Below are 25,579 nucleotides of genomic sequence, written 5' to 3'. Positions count from 1 at the left end.
GGGCATACATATTCCCCATTCATTCCTATGGGAGGGCAGGTCACTCCCCACACATACACAAAGAGCACACGCACTTTACACTGTACCACAGTGAAAAAATGCGCAGAGGCCTAAAATCACCAACCCAGGTTCCAGGAACAGGCTAGGAAAAAGCAAAAAAGTCTCGGGGTGAACCTGCCCAAAGGGCCGGGTCCAACACACAGTGAATAACTTATCAACTCCTATCAAATTATGTCAGGCAACCATATCTGGATGCCAACCTAGAAGCTGTAGCTAAGATAATTCCCGAGATTCAGACTTTATATTCCTCTGGCTCAATTTGAGTAATCATGGCATTCCACCCCCAGGAGTAACAGCTCCTGACTCAGGTGTGGTTAGAAACATTAGATCACATCATATATATCTGCCAAAATCTGTTAAAACTGTGGAAAATATTACTACAGAAACATTTTGTTGAGGCAGATGTTGGAACTTTCAAAGATTCAGTCGAACTCTGTTTTACTAATAGAGTTCCTTTATTTATGAATGCATTAATGAGATATTTGGATTAGGCTTACAGTCTGTTAAAATATAATTGTTAATTTTTTTTTAGAAAAAAACCTTTCTTGACGTTTTTTCTGTTCTTAACCATGATCAAATGTATTTTTAAGCATATTTATTGGTAATAATTTTTGATACAATAAAGCTTACTTCATGAAGGAAACTTTCATAGTATGTTGAAGGTCTGAATGACGTGTGGGATATTTGCCATTCTAATTATTGCCTTAATTCTTGCAATTACACTTTTTGATTTGATCATACCATTGCTTTTGTGTACACCACTTCTCACTCACAACTGATGATGAAGTTATCCAGCTTGTTGATTTTCATTATGTTTTATTAATGTAGCAAGAATGAAGTCGGTTTGCCCTTCAGAGCCTAGGATCTGTAGTAGATGCTTAAACTCTTATTTATCAGGTCTGTTAACTCTAGGTTCATGCTACACACAGATTTCCGATTTAAATGTCCTCCTGGGTTTGGTGCATGTTACCGGCTTCATTTAACACACAGTTTTGTTTCTTCAGTAAAACATCAACACCCTAGGAAACTGTGACCTGCTGCCTACATGCCCATAATAGGTCAGATTTCTGTCCTGGCAGCAGCATCTGCTGGCTGGCAGCCAGAGCACTGGAAAGGTGAGGGAACCAGGCGAGCTTCCTCTAAGGAAGCCACCTGGATGCATGTAACATTGTCCTTGATATGATAATCGTGTCAGGGTGACATATTGCAGCAGTACCCTAATGGAGCTTGCCACCTCGAGGGTGCCCGGGTGCCAACTCATGATCACTTATAGTAGCCCTAATGGAAAAGGCTACTATAGGGACATTTAAGCTTGCATTTATATGTCCCCACCTTTAGTATATTGCACCCTGCATCCTCTGCTCAGGATGCCTTCCTTAGGTGTGACTGGCATATATTAAAAATAGTGCATTGACTTTGCCTCACATGTGAGGGCAGAGTCGAGTTCGAGCTGTTTGCACTGATCCTGCAGTCTGCACTGACAGAACTGCGGTCATCTGTTTACTTGGGTCACTCATGGGGGCCCAAACAGTGCTTCATGCCCTGGTGACCCCTTTAGCTCCCATGCCCTGGGTACCAGTGGTACCATATACTAGGGACTTGTAGTCCTTGCCAAATCGGGTTGCCAATTCACATACATCAGTTTTAGGAACAGAGTACTGGGGCCTGGGTAGCAGGCTCCAGTGCACTTTCAAAGTCCTATCCATCCGCATTGTAGCGAAAAGTGGGGAGGGGGTGATCATGCAAGGATGGTGCTTTCCTACAGGATCCTTAGTGTTCATTTAAACTTCCTATTCCCTGGCTGCTGCAATATCGTGGACTTGATTCTTCACCTTTGTACTTAAAATATGAATTTAGAGACAATTGAAATAGCTCGCACACTGGGCAGTCATGAAGTACATTGCAGTGGTACATCAACAGTTGTACATAGACATGGAACACAAACACAATGCACAGAGATGTGGATAATGTCCGAATCCCTTATGGTTATTTTTAATTACACTCCAGGGCACAGAACCTTTCTTACTGAAAACGATCCGTATGCTTTTCAATTCTCACCAGTAGAAAGCTTTTGCTACTTTAGTGCATTCAATATAGAAGCTGAGTCGACTTTGTGCCTGCTCTTTGCTTTGCTCTGATTGGAATGCCTTTTCTCCTTATTTTTGTGTTTAACCCGCCAAAGGATTTATTTTATTTATTTCATTTGTATCGCGCAACAGCTACCCAACAAAGGGTTTCCCGGCGCTACTGATTCATGGTTTGTTCCTAACTGGGCATGTTTCAGATGTTAAACAGCCAGGTCTTTAAGGCTTTCCTGAACTTCACGTAGCTAGCCTCATTTCGTACAGAAAGTGGCATGGCATTCCACAGTGTGGGTCCAAGAAATGCAAACGATTTTCCACCCACTCTTGACAGTTTGGCTCTGGGAATTACAAAATGCTTAGCTGAAGCAGACCGTAGGGCTCGGGAAGGGTGTGGTAAGGATGCACCAGACTTTGCAAGTATTTTGGGGCAGTTTTAGTGGAGATTTTATGCATAAAGCAGAGGGATTTAAATTTGATCCGATTTTCTACTCTCTGCCAGTGTAGATCGCGAATGTATTTACAGGTCGATGTCATATAAGGGATTTTGCGTAACAGTCTCGCAGCCGCATTTTGAACTGTCTGCAGTCTGCGAACCGTTTCCTTCTTTGCCCTAAGTATAATACATTGCCGTAATCAAGCCTAGATGTGATCAAAGCATTGATTACTGTTTTCTTTGTGGATTCTGGCAGCATCCAGCAGATCTTTTTTTTTTATTTATTTTTTTTAAACGTGTTTTTATTCAAAGTTTTTTTTTCAGAAAGGGGGGAAGGGAAGGAAAGAAAGGGGGACAAGAAAAAGGAAATAAATAGGCGACAATACCGCCACAAATCCCACACAGGGGAAACCGTAAAGTGTATTGGGGAAAAAGCAATGAGCAACTAAGGAGGTTGGAAGGACCAACAGCTAGCCCAACTGCAAGTCCAGAGTCCATTCGAAAGTTCGCAGAGCATGCCCATAAGTAGTCCGTGGGCATTAGAAGCGAGGTGCAGAGCGAATCAAAAGCTTGGAATCCCCAAGAGCTGAGCGTTGTCGCAACAAGTAACACCAAACGGACCCCAACTGTTACCCTCCCCACCCCCACCCTCCCCCAGTGGTGACGACGCCACATTCACACATTTTAGTAAACAGGATAGTCATGCAGTCAGGTCATACTTGAAATAGATGTAAGGCACGTAGCGTGGGTGGGCACACCGCAGAGGGCAGCCCAGATGACAAGAAACTAACAAGAGGCCCCCAACGGAATAAGAAGTTTTTAAAATCGCCCAGGAAGATGTCCGCCATTCTCTCCATGCTCAATAGCTCCCACAGTCTCGCGTGCCACAATATCGCCGGGGCATGTGGTTTCTTCCATGCCGCCGCCAGTGTAAGCTTAGCCGCTCCTAAGCATAGCCATTGAATGCGCTTGTCCGCCTTAGTTTGATGTTCCAGCAGTGTGTCTCGGAGACCCAGTAGTACATGGGCCACCGAATCCGAAATCGGATATCCCAATATCTCCTTGATGTGGGCGAGGATCTCCGTCCAGAAGGGCCGAATGATTGGACAGTCCCACCAAATGTGGTGAAAATCTCCCAGTAGGCCACACCCTCTCCAGCATCTATCCGAAGAGGCAGGGAAGATACGGTGAAGTTTGACTGGATATAAATACCAGTCATACATAGTCTCCAAATGGGCTTCCCGAAGGCGCACGGAGTGGTTGTGCGTGGCTATATCCCTCCAGAGGTACCTCCATTCGGTATCAGTGATGTCACGGTCCAAGAGCACCTCCCATTGTCTCATGTACCGAGGGCGCGGGGCGACAGTGGTGGTCAGAAGCAGACCGTATAGGAAGGAGATCGTCCCCCTCATCGTAGACGTGCGTAGGAGAAAGGACTCGAAAGGAGAAGGAGGACGCATAGCGGCCTCGCCGACTCCTGGTGATGTCGCCCAATGGAGAAGCTGGGCATGGTGATAGCGCTCAGTGACCGGGAGTCCATAGTCGCGCATGCAGTTGTGAAAGGTGAGGGGGGCCCTCCCGTGAAACAAATGCGTAAGCACCCTACATCCCCCCTCTCGCCACTGCCGAAAGGGTCCCTCCTGCGAGGCCGGTGGAAAGGCAGGGTTAAAGTGAATGGGGGTGAAGGGAGACGGAAATGTGGTCCAACGTTCGTCGCCAGCGACCGAGTCCCACACCTTCAGAACCGTGCTAGTGGGAGTGCTAATGTAAGCATTCCTCGGGCGGTCCACTTTTGGCTTCCAGTTCAAATCGCAGATGGACCTCCCCGCCACGGCCCTGTCCATATGCAGCCAGTGTTTCTCTGAGAGCTGCTGGTACCATTCCACTATCACTCGCAACTGCGCGGCCTTATAGTATAAGAGCAGGTCAGGGAGCCCCACGCCTCCCTCTCCCCTCGGCCGGCGCAGCGTCGTAAAAGGAATTCGAGCCCGACCCCCCTGCCAGACAAATTTCAGCATCAGCGTCCTCAATTTGCGGAAGAAGGCTACGTCAATAGGTATAGGGAGGGCCTGAAAAAGGTATAAAAATTTAGGCAGGAAAACTATTTTAAGAGCATGGATCCTGCCGAGCCATGAAAGGAATTTTGGCTGCCAGCGATCCAGATCACATCGTATCGAAGCCAGCAGAGGGGGAAAGTTGGCCGCAAATAGGGACCCCACAGTAGGTGTGAGGCGCACTCCCAGATATATCAGGAAGGTGGAGGCCCATGGCAGGGGCGTCAGTAAACGCACCCGGTCGACCTCCGCAGAGGACAGGGTCAGGTTCAGGATGTGTGACTTGTCAAAGTTGACTCTGAAGCCCGCCACCGCTTCAAACCGGGAGAGCTCCTCTTGAATAGGCGGTAAAGACTGGAGTGGATCCCCAAGGGACAGCAGGACATCGTCCGCAAAGAGGGAAATTTTGTGCTGTTCCCCTGTGAAGGGGAGTCCCGTGATGCGGTCATTCTCCCGTATCGCCAGGGCCAGGCGTTCAATACTTAAGGCAAAGAGGAGAGGGGAAAGGGGACATCCCTGTCTCGTACCTCTGGAATGAGGAAAGCTGGCAGATCGATGACCGTTAACCAGCACTCTTGAGGTAGGACGATTATAGTTCGCACGAATCATTGTGAGGAAGTGGTGCGAAAAGCCAAAGGCGGATAAGGTGCGGAACAGACACCCCCAGTCCACCCGGTCGAAAGCCTTTTCGGCATCTAGACCCACCAGCACGGCCGGAATGCGGAATCTGGAGGCCTTCTCTACCAAATGCATCACCCTCCGCAAGTTGTCATGGGTTTGCCGACCTTTAATAAAGCCTGACTGGTCCGGGTGGATAATGGCCGGCATCAGGTCTTGCATCCGGCGGGCGATGATAGAGGAGTACAATTTAGTGTCCACATTCAACAGGGCTATGGGGTGGTAGGAGGCACACCTGGAGGGATCCTTCCCCTGTTTGGGGATCACGGTGATCATAGCCTCTGCCATAGTGCCAGAGGTCTCCCCCGAGGCCGCCATTTCGTTGAAAAGCGAGACCAGGTAATCAACTAGCTCAGAGGCAAACGACTGGTAGAAATAGGCGGTGTATCCATCCGGCCCAGGAGCCTATTAGGCTTCAAGGCCTTGATCGCCTTAAGGACCTCCTCCCTAGTGAAGGGAGCCGTCAGACGTTCGTTGCTACTGACAGAGACCTGCGGCAAGGAGAGGCCCGACAAAAAGGCGTCCTGTGCACTAGGGTCAAGTGAGTCACCAGCATATAGTGCCGCATAGAACCGGCCAAAGAGATCTGCCTTATCTCCATCCCGGTTGTTGCACCGAGCCTCCCGGATCCTGAATCCCCCCTATATATTCCCTCTCCCTCTTCTCTCGAAGCTGGCGTGCCAGGTGTCGGCCTACTTTGTTCCCTTGAGCGTACGAACCGCGACGTAGTCGTAGGAGGGCAAGCTCAGAGCGGTTGTTGTAATGCGCCTTCAGCTTCCCCCTGACAGCCGAAAGCGGGCGAAGTGTCGCGCGGGAAGGGTTCAGTTTGTGAGCCCGTTCCAGACCCTCGTGCTCCGCCTCCAGCTTCTCCCGCTCAACCCTCCGCAAGCGGTTAAGGGCCGCATTAAGACCTATGCAGGTGCCCCTCAGGGAGGCATTACAGGCGTCCCAAGTGTTGAACACAGAGGTGTCCGAGCTCGGGTTAAGCGCCAAGAACTCCCGAATGGCCTTTCTGAGTTCCCTACAGGAGGCGTCGTCCCGTACAAGCGCAGCCGGGAAGTACCACTTCCGATATCCATCCCCCCTCGGTGACCATTGCAGCAGAAGTACCAACAGGCTATGATCCGAGACAGAGAGCGGGAAAATCTTAGAATCGCGGACATCTCCCCTGAGGGCTTGGCTCAAAAACACATAATCTATGCGGGAATATGTATGATGTACGTGGGAGAAAAAGGTATAGTCCCCAGTCTGTGTGTGGACAGCACGCCAGGCATCTATGAGTCCCAACTCCCCCATCTTGTCGTTCGTCGTGATGGAAAAAATACCAGATTCCGTCCTCTGGGCCCGGGAACTGTCTAGAGCGTGGTCCGATACCATATTAAAGTCCCCCATGGCAACCAGATGTCTCTCAACAAAGCTCCCCATCCTATCTAATAATCCCTGGACATAGTTATTTTGCTGGGCATTGGGCACATAGACAACCACAAATGTACACAGTTGGCCACAAAGCATCCCCTTGACCATCAACCACCTGCCGTCTTTGTCACCACTCACTCCCATAGGCTGGAATTGAATGGAGGCCCGAAACAGCAGAGCCACCCCCCTGTGCTTAGTGGAGGCAGAGGACCTATAGATGAGAGGATACTGTTTATGACTAAGCCGGAGCTCGTCCCTACGGGCTAGATGGGTCTCCTGGAGGCCCACGATATCTAAGTGATGGTCCAGCAGATATTTCCACAGTTTTTGTCGTTTCTGCGGGGAGTTAAGACCTTTTACGTTCCAGGTGCCTATGCTAAGAGGCATAAGGATATGTCAGGCCCCCCGCTCCACAGCAGCTAGATCCACAATTCCCTGCATTCCCCAGTTCACGCAACTCCCACACTTTCTCACGACAGGCGTTTCACCCAGCTCACCCCGAGGCAAGTCCCTCCCACACCACCACCCTCCCCAGCTCCAAGACTCCAGCGGCCAAGTCCTCCAGACACAGAGGCTAAGAGGGCTCCCTGGAACACCATATGGAATGACAGATGCCGTCCAGAACCTGCAATATACAGCCCGCAACCCATCCTCCCGGACAGTAAGCCGCCAATCGTCGTCACCACAAACAGTCCCACCAAAACACCCACCCCAGTCAGACCACCCCTTCACCTCCCCCTCCCTCCCCGACCCCCCAACTCCCCAAAGACCCAGGACAAAAACAAACAGAGTCCCGAAAGAAACATACCCTGACGGAAACTCCCCTGGGGGTGTGGATGGGGACCAAACATCGGATCTCCCAAGGCCTAAGGGCGGGGTGTCTTCTCGAAAAGTACATACATAACCCCGATACCTGAATGTGCGTGCCCCTCTGGCACCGAGGTGAGCTGCCCGAAGATCAGGCCGCCCCAGAGCTCTGCTGCGACGACGCCAGCGTGGCAGAGGCCACTGACGCCACTGCACTCCCACGCTCCTGCTGGCTAGTCATGTGGTCAGGCCTCCTGCGGCTCGCCTCCGGTCACACTCTATGCCAAGACGAGGAACGGTGTCGTCTCCGTGGTGAAGGACTGCGATGTTCCGGCGCCGGTGTCTCCTCCTCAATCCCCAGGAGTACCTTCGCTTCCCGGAGAGATTGAATCTGTGCCAGTCTATTCTGCCAACGGAAGACTATGCGGAAGGGGTGGCCCCACGAGTAGGAGATGTTGTGCTCTCTCAAATAAGCAGTGACCGGTCGAAACTCGCGCCTCTTCTGGAGCGTCGAAGCGGCTAAGTCCTGATAAAGCTGAGGACGATGGTCCCGGAATTGCAGGGAGGGAATGTCCCGCGCCTTCCTGAGGATTCGTTCCTTGAGTTGGAAGTCGTGCACACACACAAGTTTGTCAGGGGGAGGGCCCCCATTCCGCCTGGGCAGCCCCACTCTATGGACTCTATCCATTCTGATGTCCTGCAAATCTTCCTCGTCCAAAATCTGAAGAAAGAGCGCCTGCACATATCCCCTGAGATCTCCCGCTTCGCCATCCCAAGGGACCGCTCGAATGCGGATGTTATTCCGGCGAGAACGATTCTCCAGATCCTCAGCGTGGGCCTGCAGATCTATGTTCTGTTCCATGAGCCGGAGCACGTCCTGTTGTAGCAGGTGGACATCATTGGCCATGCTGAGGTCATGGTCTTCCAGAGTGGCCACTCTCTCCCCAAGACCGTCAACATCCCTCCGCACCTCGCGGAGATCCGAAGTTAGCTGGGTTCGGAGCTCGGCAATATCATCTTTGATGGAGGCGAAGAGTTCCTTCATGAAGGCCTTAGTAGCTGGGGCCTCATAGTCAGACCTCCCGGGAGACGCGCTAGGGCCGGGGGAGGCCGGGGGCTGAGAGCCCTTAGCTGACCCATCCTTGCCAGGCTTCCCCTTGCGTAGGGAGGTGGCCATCGTTGTTGCAGTCCACCACCGGTGGCAGGCCAAAAGATCGGTGCACAGGGGAGCAAAGTTCACCAGAGCCTGCCGTCAGAAAGTCCAAGATGAATCAGGTGTCTCTAGCCGGTAGACCTCAAAGCCCCAGCACACAGGAATCACACCCCGGGAAGGCAGGCGCGTGGCGGCGTGTCCACAGCAGTCCTGCCGGAGGTCTCAGTGCCAGCCAGGCCTCCCGGGCGTGTGAGCCGACCGAAGCGCACCTTCCACTGGACGCAGGTCCGCCGCTAGGCCCGGTCGAGGGAAAGCCGCCCTCTGGGCACAACCTTTCTCTAGGAGACCCTCAAGGGGCCCCAAAGCCTCACCAGCCTGACACAGCGTTACTTCACCGGATTGGTCGATCTGCGGACTTGCAGCCTTCTCCGTCACTGTCCTGTAGCAGGGCTTACCGCCGATGGGCCGAGCGCTCGCACTGCCCTGTGTCTCCTCTCAGCCACCAACAGCCGTGCCAAGCCGATCAGGCACACTCTGTTCCAAGCAGGGGCCTCCGAACGTTCCACCCCGTGACCGCCTCTGCTCACCTCTGTAGGGGCCAATCGTCTCCCCTCGGGGTCGTCCCAGCTGCCGCGCACTGTCCAGGCTGCTGCGCGGAGGGACGGACCCCAGAAGCAGCACAGACCGACTCGCGGACCAGGCCTCAGTCCCCGGCCTCAATTAGTCCGCCGGCCGTGCCGTAGGGCCCGCCGCCCACGGGCGATAGGCCCCGCCCCCTCCCGGAGCTCAAGGCCACGGCTCCAACCGTGTCCGTTCTCGCTGCCGCTTGGCCCCTGTAGCGTCCCGCGGCAAAGATGAGGTGCCGCCGATCACCACCGTTCGCCGAGTACCACTAGAGCTCCTCGCAGCTCTGTCCGGCGCTTCAGCTCTCAGCGCCTCACAGGCCTCGAGGATTGCCGCCAGCTCCGATCCCACGAGCTTGCTCCAATCCCACGACCTCGGGCACTAGGAGCGTCGGAGCTCACTCCGCCGCCAGCCACCGCTCACTGAAGGCTCCGGAGCGATCTATAGCCCAGAGGAGCTCCTGGGGTCAACGCTGGACAAGGCTATGTAAGGCCCGGCGCCGGAGGGGACAAGAAGCACGTCCTACTCCGTCGCCATCTTGGCCACCCAGCAGATCTTTTTAAGCCATTTTAAAATTGCAAAGCAGGTAGCAGATGTCTTCACTGCTTGTTGGTGCATATTAAGGGAGTTGTCCACAATGATACCAAGGTTACGGGCCTGCATTACCGGAACCGGAAGAAGGCCCATTTCTTGTGGCCAATGTTGGGGGCCCCATAGTTGTTTATCTTTACCTAGGATCATTACTTCGGTCTTGTCACCGTTTAATTTAAGAAAGTTCTCTTGCATCCAACTTGCAATTTTCATAAGTCCTTGTTTTAGAATAGATGGGCTGTCATTTTTCGCAGACGAAAGTGAGAAGAGCAGTTGTGAGTCGTCGGCGTAGGAGAACATTTGTAGTCCCGCCTCTTCCGCTACCTTTGCAAGCGGACTCATGTATAGGTTAAATAGTAAAGGGCTTAATATGGAGCCCTGTGGTACTCCATGTTTAAACATCTGGACGTCTGAACAAGCGGAGCGCGAGAACTTGAAAAGTGCCTTTGTCCAGAAAGGATTTAATCCAATTGATGGCAGTTCCTCTGATACCCATTAAGTATAGTGTTCGCATTAATACAGCATGTGATACCGTATCGAATGCGGCACTAAGATCTAATAATACTAATGCCACTGTTTCACCTCTGTCCAACATGGAGCGAATGTTTTCTGTGACACCAAGTAAGGTTGTCTCCGTAGAGAAACCAGATCGAAAGCCTGACTGTTGAGGAGATAGCAAATCTTGGGTTGTAATAAATTCTGTGAGGGAACGGTGTATATGCTTCAAGTATTTTAGCAAATATGGGTAATAAGGAGATTGGTCGAAAATTTGAGGGCAGATAAGGGTCAGCTCCAGCTTTCTTTAGCAATGGGTGGATCATAGCGTGTTTCCATTCGTTTGGCACACATTCTTCCTGTAAGGATCCATTTAAAAGGTCTGTGATTATGTCCATAGACTTCTTATTAAGTTGTTTTAGTACCGAGCATGGTAGTGGGTCATTTGGTGATCCTGATTTGATGGTACTAAGTAGCTCAATGACAGTGTCAGTGCAAAGCACGGGCCAACTTTCTATTATACTAGACGGGGCATCGGAAATACATTAGGGGAGGTCATGTTGGCCGGGTGGCCTATGTTCTGAGCTAGTTCAATTTCTTAGTAAATTTTGTCAACTTTATTGACAAAGAACGAGGCTAATAGATCGCATTGTTGCTTATTTAAATCTGGCGGGGTTTGTTCTGTTTTTGAGCCGGCTAGTTCTTTCACCATTTTAAAGAGTATTTTTGATTGATTTAGGGCCTCCGTAATAGTAGTACATACAAATTCCGCTCTAGCTTTACTACAGAGCGCTTGGTATTTAGCTAATTTGACTTTATATTCTTTTTTAGCTTCTGGAGAATAGGTCTTTCTCCACATGCGTTCAGAGTTTTTGCACCTAGTTTTTACTTGCTTCAGTGTTTCATTAAACCATGGAGCAGGAGATCGATGGTTTTTGCATTTCAATTTAGTTTTAGGTAGGCATGTGTCAATGGCTGTCATGAGCCACTTTTGAACTGTCACGGACAGATTTTGAACCGATGCCTTAGTGCAAGGGGTACGTGTATCAAGGAAGGTATTTAAAGTGATAATGTCGAATTTCTTCCAATTTCTAATGAATTGATCATGCACAGGTATGCTTTCCTTACTAGGCAGTGTGATTTGAAATGAAAATTTGATGAGATAATGATCTGACCAATCAATAGGTAGAGCATGGGAGGTGGTCATATCATTAATATTAGAGAAGATCGGGTCAAGAAAGTGCCCTGCACTGTGTGTTGGTCCTGTATTTCTCAAGATTAAGTTGAGGGATGCTAGGTCCGCTATAAGTTCTGTGGCTTTTTGACAGTTTGAATTGTCTAAGTGTAGGTTCACGTCCCCAATAATAGAAAAATTAGCAGTTTTCATAACCAAAGGACCAATAAGATCAGGAAGGCTTGTCACCCAATTTGTCGCCGTCCCTGGAGGACGGTATATAAGTGCTCCAGATAATGTGTAATTCGGGGCAAGAGCAAGTTTAAAAGTGCCTGCTTCACAGCCTGGACAAGGTAGTTTAATAAGCTCGCAGTTGTAATCTTTCTTAAATATAATAGCGATCACTCCACCAGACTCATTTTTTTTCGATCTACTCTTACAATGGCATATTGATCTGGGAGGGCTTCGGCGGTTTCAGGCCCTAAACTTTCCTGAAGCCATGTTTGTTAGAAACAGGGCGTCGGGTTCTTTGCCAATCAATAGGTTAAAGATCTCAGCTTTATGTTTAGGTAGGGAACGATAATTCAAGCTAAGAAAAGAAAAAGTTTTTATTTTAGGCTCAGGATATTTTTTCAATCTATCTCTTTTTTCAGTCGCTTTTGTCCCAATAGGAGTTATTGAAAAATTGCAATTTGGACATACTGCCTTTACCCTCCCTAAGTGCAGTGTGTTACAAGTAGTAGTCAGGGGAGGTCTCAAAGCACACAGCTGCTCAGAATTATATTTTATGGGTGTAAGCCTGTGTTTACTTCCACCTAAATTTATATAAGATGTTAACTGATCTTGTTCATCATATGGTGAAGGTAACTGAGCCATGGCCCTGGGCCCGTCCGAGGCGCGGACGGGCGCAGGCGGGCTAGACTCAGACGCGACAATGGCGCGCCCGCTGCTCGCGTACGCTGCGCGAAGCGGTGGCCATCTTTTTTGTAGTCCCTTCTACAGCGCAAGGGCGCTGGGACTTGTAGTTCCCCACCGGAGTTGTCAGGGGGCTGGTCCCGCGTTACCGGCCACAGTACCTAATCGTCTGTGAGCTCGGAGGGACACGCGTAGGTAATGCAATATATATTTTTAAGGCATTGGGCTGATTTTTAAAATGTCAGTGTCAAAATGCGCCGCAAATCAAAACATAAAAACACAATGTTTAAAAAATGCAGGCAGTCTACCACCCGGCTTCCGCCTCAGGTGCAAGGGTTACTTAAGTGCTAGTGGCAGGAACAGCTTAGTAGTATTCACCAGGCTCCCGCCTCGAGTGTAAGAAGGAATCATTTCAGTCAACGGTTCTGCTTGTTATTTTCATGTACTAAGTAGTCCAAGTTATACCTTGTGGCAAATAAGCTCATTCCAAATTACCTTACAGCAAAGTTTAAAAAAAAGTTGACACTTAGTATCACTTGGGGAAAAAAAATTAAATACGTGTTTGGATACTGTGTAACTATTCTGGTCTTTGTTTGTTCTCACCATCTATTCCATTTGTATTATAACATAGGTGAACTGTTACCGCCATTTGGCGCCAGATCATCTACTGCAAATATGCCATCGATTAGGTCCACTTCTAGAGCAGGATATTCCATCAAGTGTTCCTGGAGTAGAGACGTTATTAGGGGCTGGAAGTCAGTCTTTGCTGAGGACGAAAAAAAGTAAGGCTTTGGTTTCTTAATTCTGCATCATATTTGTAAAAGCTACAGCTATATATATATAACAGCATGACTAATGCTTTTTTGGATTCTTCCAATATACTTTAAATGTGATCCAATGTGGAAATAGTTTGTATGTATTTAATACCGGAATCCTGTAAATACAACCTAGTCTGCACTCAAATCGATGATTATTGTATCTTATGTTGACAGGCTGCAAACATGTTGTATGGAAAGGAAGTGCTCTTGCAGCATTGCATTGTGGTAGGCCTCCAGAGACGCCTGTGAATTTTGGAACCCCACCTGGTATAGGTAAGTAAATTCTCAACTCTGATTATTGATGTTATGTGACTTGAGTGATTAAACACAAACCCGATTTCTGAGAATGGTTTCTTCATAGTTCCAGTACCCCACGCAGACACCACCCAATGTGGCATAAGTCTGAGAGTTGATGTCCTCAGATGCTGGGTTCCCACCGACTAGTTTTCTGTGCTGTCCCAATGAATTACATTTTTAGAGCTCAACTGAAATTCTTAGGCAATTAAGAAAAATATTGTAAGTCAATCAAGGACCTGAATGGTAAAATTTGAATTTTCCAGTGGGTACAAAGTCCTGTTGTTTTCAAGACTCCATCTTAATATATTAAAAAATGTTTTATGTTGCGCTTTATCAGGATAGTAATGGAGATTCCAGTTCACTTGTTTCTTGCACATGCTATATGTCGAGCAGGCATTTGAAATCCTGGTTTTCTCATCTCTTGTCAAACCGCCCCCCCCCCCCCCCCGGATCAATCCTGTACACAAAAAGACAAATCAACTAGAGCTTCTACTGTCTTGAATGTCTGTCGCCGAGGTCCACTGCTTACAAGAACCTATGCTTGGTGGACCGAACCACTGATTTCAGTGCTGATGATTGGGTGCTCCAAGGTTGGTGCCTAGAAAAGTCACATTTCTTGGTGCTCATGAATGCAATACAATACAAAATGCTTTATTTTCGTTCACAAAGATCATGAAGCAAAAATAAAACCAACTGTACAAGTCATCTGAATAGAAACAGACCAGCAGCTGTTGCCATGAATGACAAATATTCAAACGTTCCAATGAAATAAAAACACTAATCCAAGCTCTGTAGATCCAATAGGTTTAGGGATTCAGAGTACCAGGTCAATGTCCTCATCAATGGGAACCATACACGGAAAGGAGTTGTAACAGCCTCACGTCCACATCATTTCATTAGCCATAAGAAATTTGGCCACACTAAATACATGGACTCTGTTTCTACTTGTTCTCAAACTTCTGAAGCAAGCCAAATGACTTCTGGTACCAATATTCTTACAAAGAGGCACAATCCACTTGACCCAAAGCCTATTGTAATGAGTGCAAAAAAACCAATGTGTTCCAGCGATTCTTTACTCCCTTGACATGACGGGCACTGCTGGCCCCCCTGCCCCCCCCTCTCCACCCCCCCTCCCTCATACCATGCCAGTTGGAACTGAAGGCTTTGACCAGGAGGGTGTAAGGCCTGACCTGCAAGTATAATTTACGCACTGCAGATGGTACAATTTTATCAATGATTTCCTCATGCATACAAGGTTTAAATTCTGTAAAATACATTGTGAGACTGCCTATGCTCTTGATCACAGTATCTACTGCTACAGTCCCCCAATACAAGTTTTTGCTCTTATCTCTGGAAAGTGTACACCTCTCGGGAGGACCAAATGACAAATAATTATATTTGATTCAGACCTCCACTAAAGTCTACAAATACATAATATAGAAAATATAAGGTTATGTTATTAAAAACATTTAAAAAAGCTATCTATGAGGAAAGACAAGTAATAGTAGTTTGTGGTCCTTACGAACCACCGACAATAGTTAAAACTATTATATTTGAGCTCTTTTTCTTTAAAATAACTTTAAGAAACTCTTTAAAAACTTGAACAAGTTATAAAAAAACAAATTCATTGGGGGAGACTGGCACACCGTGATTACATCTTGCTCTAACATAGCATTATATCTTAATCTGATTGGCTTTCGACGCCGAGCCTCTACCAGTATCGGGTTAGGACAAATTAGCAATACATGATACAAATCTTGTGGACCGCCATTGCAGAAGTCGCATTTGCCTAAAGAATTGTTTGTGATGTCCCATCTAGTTGTATATGTTTTTAAAGGGAGATTTCCCAATCGCGAAAGGCGGATACAGCGCCTTGCACTGTGCTCTAACTGAAACTGTAAATATTGTTCGGGGTGGGGTATAAATACTATGTTTACCGAGAATGTTTTGTAATGCTTTAATTAGATACAATATTCATGTCCATTTCATAGCTTATTCTCGGCGTCCTATGTCATTAATTGGATATAATATTTTTTGTCCCGGACGACGAATAAATGTTGAGACCCAACTTCTGTAAGAGCAATTTGATGGTGCGGAACTGTGAGATCTTCTCGAAGATCTCTTGCACCAACAGGATAGGGTTCCAATTCTGTAGTGATCCACAACCAATACCAAAAAGTTAGTAATCTGCATTCGATTTTATGTGAAATCTTGTGCCTATCGAATTCCAAATATATGGGTGTAAGTGGAGTACTCCTGGGAACTGATAGTAAAGCCCTTAAAAACCTGTCTTCCACCATAGCAAAACCATTCTGGTTAGAGGACCAACATAATTCGACACCACACAAAATGGAACCAGTGGCCTTGTAGATCTCAAGGGCGGGAGCGACACTTCGGAAGATTGTTTCACGCAGGGTCTTTGCTATGTTTGAGGTCTGCTTGGTGAACACAAATGTATCCTTTTCTAACTGGGTAGCTCAATACAGATAGGGTGTCATTCTAATACCGCCGTGTCCTGCACTCTCCACATGCCCCGCCCCCTGACCCAGCCACACTCCCGCCTCCACCTCTACTCCCACCCCCCTCCCCTACATAATGGCGACAGCTGCGGGGGAGCACGTGTAAAGCATTGATCTCCGGTGCAGGCAGCACTCTCCACGGCAGCTCTGCCAGCTGATTTCACGCCCGCAGTCCGTCACAAGCAGAGTTCGAGCCTTTCGCCCGACTCTGCCTCAGGCCTTTTGTGTTTCTTTTGAGCTGTGTAATTCTGTGTAATTTTGTAATTCTGTGGTATTACTGTTATTCTGCGCCTTCGCGCTTCCTGCTTTCTGCCGTGTCCTGCACTCGCCCAGTTTCCTGATCCAGCACCAATTCTGCCTCCACCTCTACTCCCGCCCCCCCCCCTCTACTCCTCCCCCCCCCCCCCCCCCCCCTCTCCATAATGGCGACCGATACGTGGTCGCGCGTAGCGAACGCGCCTAAGGCAAGCCCATCTGCACCCGTCCGCGACCCGACAAGCGCCAGGGACCATTGTCCTCCTGGTACCCACCGATACGACTCATCCACCCTCCACGCTCACAACCCCGGAGGCCACGCCGCCTGCGTAAGATTCTCACACAACATGACACATGGACAGTTCTCATACAGACACTGCCGAAGATCTTTCACCATCGACAAGACGCCTGCAGCCACCAAAGGACCACCGACTGAACAACCCACTGAAACCCTGACTTGCATCCTTCTCAACGTGCGCTCCCTACACAGACATGCCATAGAGATTTGGGACCTGATCGGCACCCTGTCGCCCAACGTCGTAGTCTTCATGGAAACCTGGACCAACGCCACCTCGGGCCCAGACATCGCCACAACAATCCCCGACTGCTACAAATTCCAGAGAAAGGACCGCCCACACCACCCGAGAGGAGGAATTGGCATCGCGCACAAGATGACTCTCCACATCCAGCACGAGCGACCCCCCACTCCTATATGGAACACCTCCACTTCCAGCTCCAGACCAGCCCCAGGACCACTCTATGTGGCACCTTCAACTACAGAACGCCAGGACCCCACACCCAGCCCGTAACCACCTTTGCTGAGCTCGCCTCGCCCCACTCCATCACCTCCACGGACTACATCCTGCGCAGGGACCTGAACTTCCACCTCAAACAGCCAGGACCCTGACTCCACCACACATTGCTCGAGAACCTCACCATCCTAGGACTGAAACAACCCGTCAGTACTCCCACCCACAGAGCAGGCCACACCTTCAACCCATGTTCGTGGGAGGATCAAACATCAGCTTCAGCCACACTACCCAGCCCCGCTGGACTGACCACCACTGCGTCCATTTCACTTTCAACACCACCACCACACCCAACCAGCCCCTCGCCCGCCGCGACGGAACTGGAGTAAGGTCACCGATGAGCACCTGAACTCTGACCTCCACCAAGACCCCCCTCCCACCCCCCCGAGGACGCAACCAACCCCAACTTCGACAAGCAAGCACCTCTCCGCCGCACTGCCATGCAATGCCCTCTGAGGGCCGCCTGGTTCACCACCGGACTCCAAGAAGCCAGACGCGCCTGCAGACGCCTGGGGAAAACCTGGAGGAGCCAGAAGACCACGGAAGCACAGTACAACCACAAGAGCGCCCTGAAGGACTACCGCCAGCATATAAGGGACACCAAAAGGACCTTCATCAGAGACAAAGTCAAGACAACTCATCGAACGTCAAAGAACTGTTCAACGTCATTCAGCAGTTGGCAAAACCCACCTGTGAAGCCACTGACATCACACCTTCCCAGGAACTCTGCGAAAAACTCAGCTCCTGAAGATCAAGGCCCTTTACGACAACTTCAGCGAGAAAGCAGAAAATAGCACCACATCACCCACCACCGCCGAGAAACCGATCCTCACCTCCTGGGCACCCGCGTCCATCGAACTCCTCTCCCCAACCATGAAGAAGACCCCTGGAAAGGTATTAGCACGCACGCGCGCTATGCTGCAGTAATTTGCGTGTAAGCGCAGCTTCGTTTTTAAAATTACCGCATTTAGTATTTTATTTCCTAAATTGCTTTTTTCCCTGCTTTTAACTCCTCTACGCTGTGCCCACACACTTGCATGTTAATTGTGCCCCCCACCGCGTTTTGAGCGGACCTGTTACCTTACATCTCTTGTGTCTGGCGCCCGGTCGCCATCTTGGGGGAGGCAAGGGTCGAGTGTGCCATTGGTTCAGCGCTCCAGCGCTGTTAATGACCACAGGTGAGCCCTACTTAAGGCGAGCATTTCTTTAGCTCTGCCCCTGGAAAGGTATTAGCACGCACGCGCGCTATGCTGCAGTAATTTGCGTGTAAGCGCAGCTTCGTTTTTAAAATTACCGCATTTAGTATTTTATTTCCTAAATTGCTTTTTTCCCTGCTTTTAACTCCTCTACGCTGTGCCCACACACTTGCATGTTAATTGTGCCCCCCACCGCGTTTTGAGCGGACCTGTTACCTTACATCTCTTGTGTCTGGCGCCCGGTCGCCATCTTGGGGGAGGCAAGGGTCGAGTGTGCCATTGGTTCAGCGCTCCAGCGCTGTTAATGACCACAGGTGAGCCCTACTTAAAGCTCGCTCGTGTCGCGCAGCGGTGACGCGTAGCGGTGGCGCCTGACTCGCGCCTGAGTCAAGCCAGAGTCCTGCCCGTCTGCGCCCGTCCGCGACAGGACGTGCTGGACGTGGCTGGCTCTGGCTCTCGTCTATTCAACTATTACTCCGCCGGGGTCCATCATGCGGGCGTACACACGGGACTGCCTGTTGGCCATTGGGCAGGTAAGTTGCTGTTGTACCCTTCCACCGGTACACCCATTGCGTGGCCCATACCATTGCCCTTGTAATGGGTGGGCTCTTGACTCTCCGCGTTCTCTCCCAGGGATTCTGCCTTCGGAGACCTGCCGTACTGCCGATATCCCTACTGCCCTGAAGATTTTGAACTTGAATGTGAGGTCGGTGTTGAAACACTACCAGAACATCTATGACCTCATTGAGGAGGAAGTTCCAGATATATTTGCCATGACTGAAACATGGCTACAGGATGCTGATACCGCTATCATTAATCTAGCTTGCCCACCCGGCTATTCGATGTACACCTTGAATAGGCGGGGTAGGGGTGGCGGTGTAGCCTTAGTGGTAAAATCTATCTATCCCTGTGTCTGGACTGCCCTAAGCATCTCTGGGTGTGAAAGTGCCCTGTTCAAGGTCTCCGTCAGCCCTGAGTTTACCCTGTCCGGTATGGTCGTTTATCGGCCACCCGGCAGTGATGTGGTGTTTAGGAATGCTTTCCCTGATATAGTTGGCCCTCTGGCTGCAGACTGTGCCAACTTTTCTATCATGGGAGATTTAAATCTGCATTTCGACACCCTCTCTGGCTTGACGGTACGTTCCATCTCCTCTGACTTGGAGGCCTTTCAACTCCCTCAGATGGTTTCCCAGCCTACCCATTCAGGGGGGCATATCTTGGATCCCTTGTTCACTAATCTGCCGGGGATTCAAATTACTTCTGTTTCACCGGTGGAGTGGACAGACCACTTCTTGGTATCCATCCTATGCCCTGTCTTTGCCACCCCTTCCATCTCTTCGGCTAGACGGGTTCAGAAGAGGGCTTGGAAAAAGCTTCGGTTAGAAGACTTTCATCGTCTTCTATTAGAGGAGCCGCTCGGCCCTTTGACGGTTGTAGAAAAGGGGTATGACCTCTTCTGTTCTTGGATCACCAGGGCCTTGGACTCTCTGATACCTATTGTATCAACTAAAATCAATTCTCGAGAGTCGAGCCCCTGGTACGATGGCGCCCTTCGGGCTTTAAAGGGTGCCTGTAGACGGGCTGAGAGGGCTTGGAGGAAGACCTATGGGGCTGACCTAAAAGCCGCATACTCCAGGTCCGTTAAGCTATACCATCGTGCTATTTGCCGAGCCCGTGCGGCCTTCTATGCCGCTGAATTCCGGAACAGTTCTAATCCGTCGAAAGCCATCTTTAAGGCCGTTAAAGATCTTACGACGAAGCGGATCACCTCTACGACCGAAAGCTCTCTTTCCCACTGTGAATCCCTCGCATCCTACTTTTTAGGGAAGGTGCAAGCCATTTATCGGACATTTTCTGGTACAGGGCACAGTGAGGAAAGTATCAATGGGGCTCACCATCAGACTACTCTGCTTGTTTTCCCCCCCCTCACCTCGGACGGCTTTGACAAACTTGCATTGCAAGTTAAATCCGGATCCCCATCCGATCCGGTAAGGCCTGCTCTTTTTCGGGATCAGGCTTTTATGGGGCGTTCAGTTATATGCTCCCTTGTCAATCTGTCCTTGGAAACGGGAGTAGTTCCAGCTAAGTGGAAACAAGCTGTGGTGTCCCCAATTATTAAAAAGCCCACTCTGGACCCATCTAAGCCTGAAAGTTACCGCCCCATTTCGCTGCTACCCTGGCCAGCCAAGATTACTGAGGCCCACGTCAATCTGGCCCTGTCTGAGCATTTGGCACGAACCAATGCCCTCGATCCCACACAAAACGGATTCCGTGCTGGGCACAGTACGGAAACCGCGTTACTTGTGATGGTGGAACATCTCCGGGCAAGGTTGGATGCTGGTCAAACGGCGGCGCTTATTTTGTTAGACCTTAGCGCCGCCTTTGACACGGTGGACCACAGCATCCTCCTGCACCGGCTCGAGGAGACTGGTATTGGCGGTCAGGTGTTGCAATGGTTCCGCTCCTTTTTAGACGACCGCTCCTTCTGTGTTGCCATTCCTCCCTTCAAGTCCAACTACCAACCGCTGGCCATGGGGGTTCCGCAAGGGTCCTCGCTGAGTCCCACGTTGTTCAATCTCTACGTGAGACCGCTGGCTGATGTCGCTAGGCAGTGGGGCCTAACCTTGGTCTCATATGCCGACGACACACAGCTGGCGGTTACTCTCAGCGGGGACGCGGAAATTGCGGCCCCCAGGTTTCAGTCTGGACTGAAGGCGGTGGCTAGTTGGCTGACAGGCAATTGCCTTCAGCTTAATGCCACAAAGACGGAGGTGATGGTCGTCGGTAAGGGAGTGGAGCTGTGGGGCGACCAATGGTGGCCTTCAGAGCTGGGACCTACTCCGACCCCGGTGTCGGAGGTGAAAAATCTCGGGGTATGGTTGGATGCCGGCCTCTCCTTTGTAGGGCACACACAAAAGACTGCGGCCTGTTGTTTTGGACTTCTAAGGGGCTTGAGACCAGTACTCAAGTTCTTTGATGCCCCAACCAGGCAACTGGTGATCCAGGCTACTGTCATCTCTCGCCTGGATTATGCCAGTTCTCTCCTGGCTGGGGCTAACCAGGCCGAACTAACCCGTTTGCAACGGGTTCAGAATGCCGCGGCGAGAGCGATTGTTGGCCTGCCCAGATTTAGTTCTGTGGCAGGTGTCCTTCGCTCTTTACATTGGCTTCCGGTTAGGAAGCGCATTCTCTTTAAGATCTTGTGTCTTGCTTTTAAGATTCTGAGAGGTATCGGCCCGGAAATTTTGTCGAGCTGCCTTTCCTTTTATGTCCCCACCCGCAGTCTCCGTTCCCAGGGTTTGGCCCTTGCAGTGGTCCCCAGATTCAGGCTCAGCCGTATGGGAGGCCGTTCTTTCAGGGTCGTGGCTGCATCAGCATGGAACTCCCTCCCTGTTGAAATTCGTTTGATGGAGGACCTTTTGACTTTTCGGAGGGCGATAAAAACTTTCCTGTTTTAGTGGCTCTGTCTTTATTCTCTGTTGTGTTGTGTTTTGCCTTGTCCTTGCGCCGGGACGCTCCTTGGCTGGAGTATCTGTGCGCACAATAAATCACCTTAACATAACATAACATAACATAACTTGGGAGCCCCAACTGACCTCTGCCCCCTCACATCTTCCACAGGGCTGCCGCAGTCATCGCACCCAAACTAGGACGAACAATCGACTCCTCCCTCTTATCCGGCATCTGCCCAGATGACTGGAAGTGTGCAGAGGTAAAACCCCTCCTCAAGAAACCAACGACCGACCCAACTGACCTGAAGAACTACCGGCCCATCTCTCTACTGCCCTTCGCAGCCAAAGTAATCGAAAGACTCGTGAACGCCCAGCTGATAGCCTTCATCGAAGAAAACTCCATCCTAGACGCATCCCGGTCTGGCTTCCACAGCACTGAGACCGCCCTCCTCGCCGCCACCAACTACATCTGCATGCTGCTAGACCAGGGACACACCACAGCCCTCATCCTCCTAGACCTCTCCGCAGCCTTCGACAGTCTCACATCGCACGCTAGCTGCCAGACTCCACAACGCAGGAATACAGGGATCTGCCCTCGACTGGATCTAATCCTTCCTCTCCGACAGAACCCAGAGGATCAGACTCTCCCCCCCAACCCCCCCCCCCCCTTACTCTACGACCCCACTGACATCTGGGGAGTACCTCGGGGATCTTCACTAAGCCTGACGCTCTTCAACATCTACATAGCCCCCATCTTCAGACACCACGGGCTCAGCATTGTATGCTATGCCGACGACCCAGAACTCATCCTCTCAGATTTCACCAGACTCCGCTTCCAGGATGGAATGAGAAACGTAGCCGCCTGGATGAAGGACCACTGCGTAAAGCTCAACTCCGAGAAGGCCGAGGTCATCATACTCGGCCCCTGCACCTCCGCCTGGGACAACACATGGTTGCCCGTCGCCCTCGGGAGACCACCCACCCCGACAGACCGCACCCAGAACCGCCTCTGCATCCATCAAATGGATCCCACCGGACTGCAGAAAGTCACCCACGTACTCATAACCAGTAGACTAGACTACTGCAACGCCCTCTACGCCGGAATCAACAAAACTCTTCTACACAAACTCCAAACCATCCAGAAACGCTGCAACCAGGCTCATCCTAGGGACACCCCGCCACGAACATATGACCCAACACCTTCGAAGCCTCCACTGGCTCCCCGTCGAGAAGAGTATCACCTTCAAACTTCTCACCCATGCATACATATCTCTCAACAAAATCGGACCCAAATACCTCAACGACCAAGTCTGTTTCCACGTACCCAAGAGGTATATCTGCTCCGTTGACCTCGCCCTGGCAGAGGTCCCCTGCAGAAACATAACTGGCGGGAGAGCTTTCTCCTACACCGCAGTCAAATCCTGAAACGAGCTCCCGGTCAACTTCAGATGCTCCCCTACCCTCCACAGGTTGAGGAAGGACTTAAAGACCTGGCTCTTCAACGGACCCGGAGCTGATCCTCCCCCCACCCCCCCTCCCACACACATCTCCTAGCGCCTTGAGACCCTCTAGCGCGCTCTATAAACCACTCCTTGATTGTTTGAATGCCTAGGTAGTCCAAAATGGACACCTGGTCATTACATCTTACCCACCAGTATCTGCCTATTACAACGGATTGCCCTATTTTTAGGGAAAAATATAAATTCGGTTTTACCAACATTGAGCTCTATGCCGCAAGTGGCACAGAAAGAAGAAAAAAGATGTAACCGCTATTGCAACCCCTGGCGAGACTTAAGAATCAATATAGTGTTGGCGTTCAAGAGGTGAGCGGTAACCCTCCTCCCCCCACCATTTGAATGCGTTGCACTCGTCTTTGCTAAGTTAGTCAATCACCCCATTGGTATACAGGGAGAACGGAGTAGGGGCTAAAACACCTGCCTAACTCCCTGATCTACCTTTAAGGGTTTAGTCAGCTGCCGGTCCGCTCCCCATCTGACCTAATCCAAATTTCCCCACCCGTTTCCATGTGATGTTTTTTATTATATCATTATTGGTTGAGGAAAGGCAACTCAGATCACGCTGAATGTACATGAGGTAGAATATAAAGAGAAACTCCTTGGGTATCGCCTGCATCAGTGCATGCACTCTCACAAGCCCATCCATTTCTCACCATTTGTGGGCTTCATTGTCTGTCTCAATCTGACAGACTTGTAGTCGCAGATTCCTTACCTTAGAATATCCCAAGGTGGCAGACTGGATCTGGAAGATTTTCAAGCAGTACCCCTGCACGCTAGTAGATTGCGTCAATCGGACCTGCGTCCCTGGTATCGTCTGCGCCAGAAGTGCCGTGCATGGTATCTATATAGGCGCCACCTCAGCGCGCTGATGTCAGTTCTTTCCTTTCCGTACCAGATAGCACTGATCCGATCTAAGCTACCCTGTAGTTGTTTTCTGACTGGTCTTTTTCGACATTTTCTTAACTCTTTTTGAGATTTTCATCTCCTGCTGTGACAATATCACCAAAGAAATTGGTTGTATTCAAACTGTGTGGGGCCTGTCAAGGGCTAATATTGGCAACCGACCCTTATTTGGTGCGTTTGTGGTGCCTGGAGCTGGGACACGACTCGTGAGGCATGTGAGCACTGCTGCACCGTGCACCCCATGGTGCTTAGCAAGCAATCCCTTAAGATCCTCGCCCCGATCTTGGTTGCTTCCGTAACACTCAAGATCCCGCTCGTGTGGGAGAGCCCGCAATTGTCCACAGAACCCCATCCCTTTACGTACATTTTCACATTCAAAGTCGTTGGGGAATTCCACAAACACAAAATGTTGAAAAAGTAAAATGCTCTTAGACTTCACCGCATTCGCCAAAGTCATCCGACGAGACAAGGCAGCGTCGTCGTCACTCCAGGCTTTGTGAGTCGGCAGGGCCTGATCCTGGGTCCGCTCCGTGCTTCCCTGATTTTCCTGGAGTTGGAGTGACCACCGCCCAACTAAAAGATTTTTATGAGGCCATGCAAAGATGAGGCTTGGGCTGTCCGGCCTCTCTGCAGCACTTTTGGGTCTCTACTGGGACCACTCCGACTGGTTCACCCACAATGCCATTTGGGCCCCAAGGGTACCTCGCTGGATCTGGATTGGAACAAAAGGGGGTGGTGATGGACGGAGCATCTGAACCAATCAAACACTCACACCCAGTCAAAAGATCTGGGTTTGATCCATCACCGTTCTTTAGCCCACTCTGCCACCCCAGTTCAGACGTGGCTATATGCAAATCAGTCTGACCCTGTGCCTCATGGGAACAGTCCAGCACGAACTGCCAAGCCATGCCTTCTCTGGACCGGAAACAAGCTTCCGAGGACCGGTTTCTGGCATTACAGCCGTCTTCAGCCTGGCTTGCTTGAATCCAGTGGCAAAGTGAGCAAGGGACTCACGTCTGAGCATACCCTGCCACACTTATGGCGGCTAAAGCGGTACAAAAGGGGGAGGTGATGGACGGAGCAACTGAACCAATCAAACACTCACACCCAGTCAAAAGATCTGGGTTTGATCCATCATCGTACTTTAGCCCACTCTGCCACCCCAGTTCAGACATGGCTATATGCAAATCAGTCTGACCCTGTGCCTCATGGGAACAGTCCAGCCCGAACTGCCAAGCCATGCCTTCCCTGGACCAGAAGCAAGCTTCCGAGGACCGGTTTCTGGCATTCCAGACGTCTTCAGTCTGGCTTGCTTGAATCCAGTGGCAA

General features: G+C 50.2%; 1 protein-coding gene across 2 annotated transcripts in view; it reads left to right on the top strand.

The window, feature by feature from the left end:
- Positions 1–25,579, top strand: part of PHIP (PHIP subunit of CUL4-Ring ligase complex) — a 2,061,705-nt gene that overhangs the window by 101,083 nt on the left and 1,935,043 nt on the right. For both annotated transcript variants that reach the window (XM_078648101.1, XM_078648100.1), the window contains exons 5-6: positions 13,116–13,266; positions 13,477–13,575. In XM_078648101.1, coding sequence (XP_078504227.1) covers positions 13,116–13,266; positions 13,477–13,575 — 250 coding nt within the window. The remainder of the gene's footprint in view (positions 1–13,115; positions 13,267–13,476; positions 13,576–25,579) is intronic.

Source organism: Lissotriton helveticus, chromosome 6 (assembly GCF_964261635.1).
Source record: "Lissotriton helveticus chromosome 6, aLisHel1.1, whole genome shotgun sequence".
NCBI lineage: Eukaryota > Metazoa > Chordata > Amphibia > Caudata > Salamandridae > Lissotriton > Lissotriton helveticus.
This window is presented reverse-complemented; position numbering and strand designations above follow the sequence as displayed.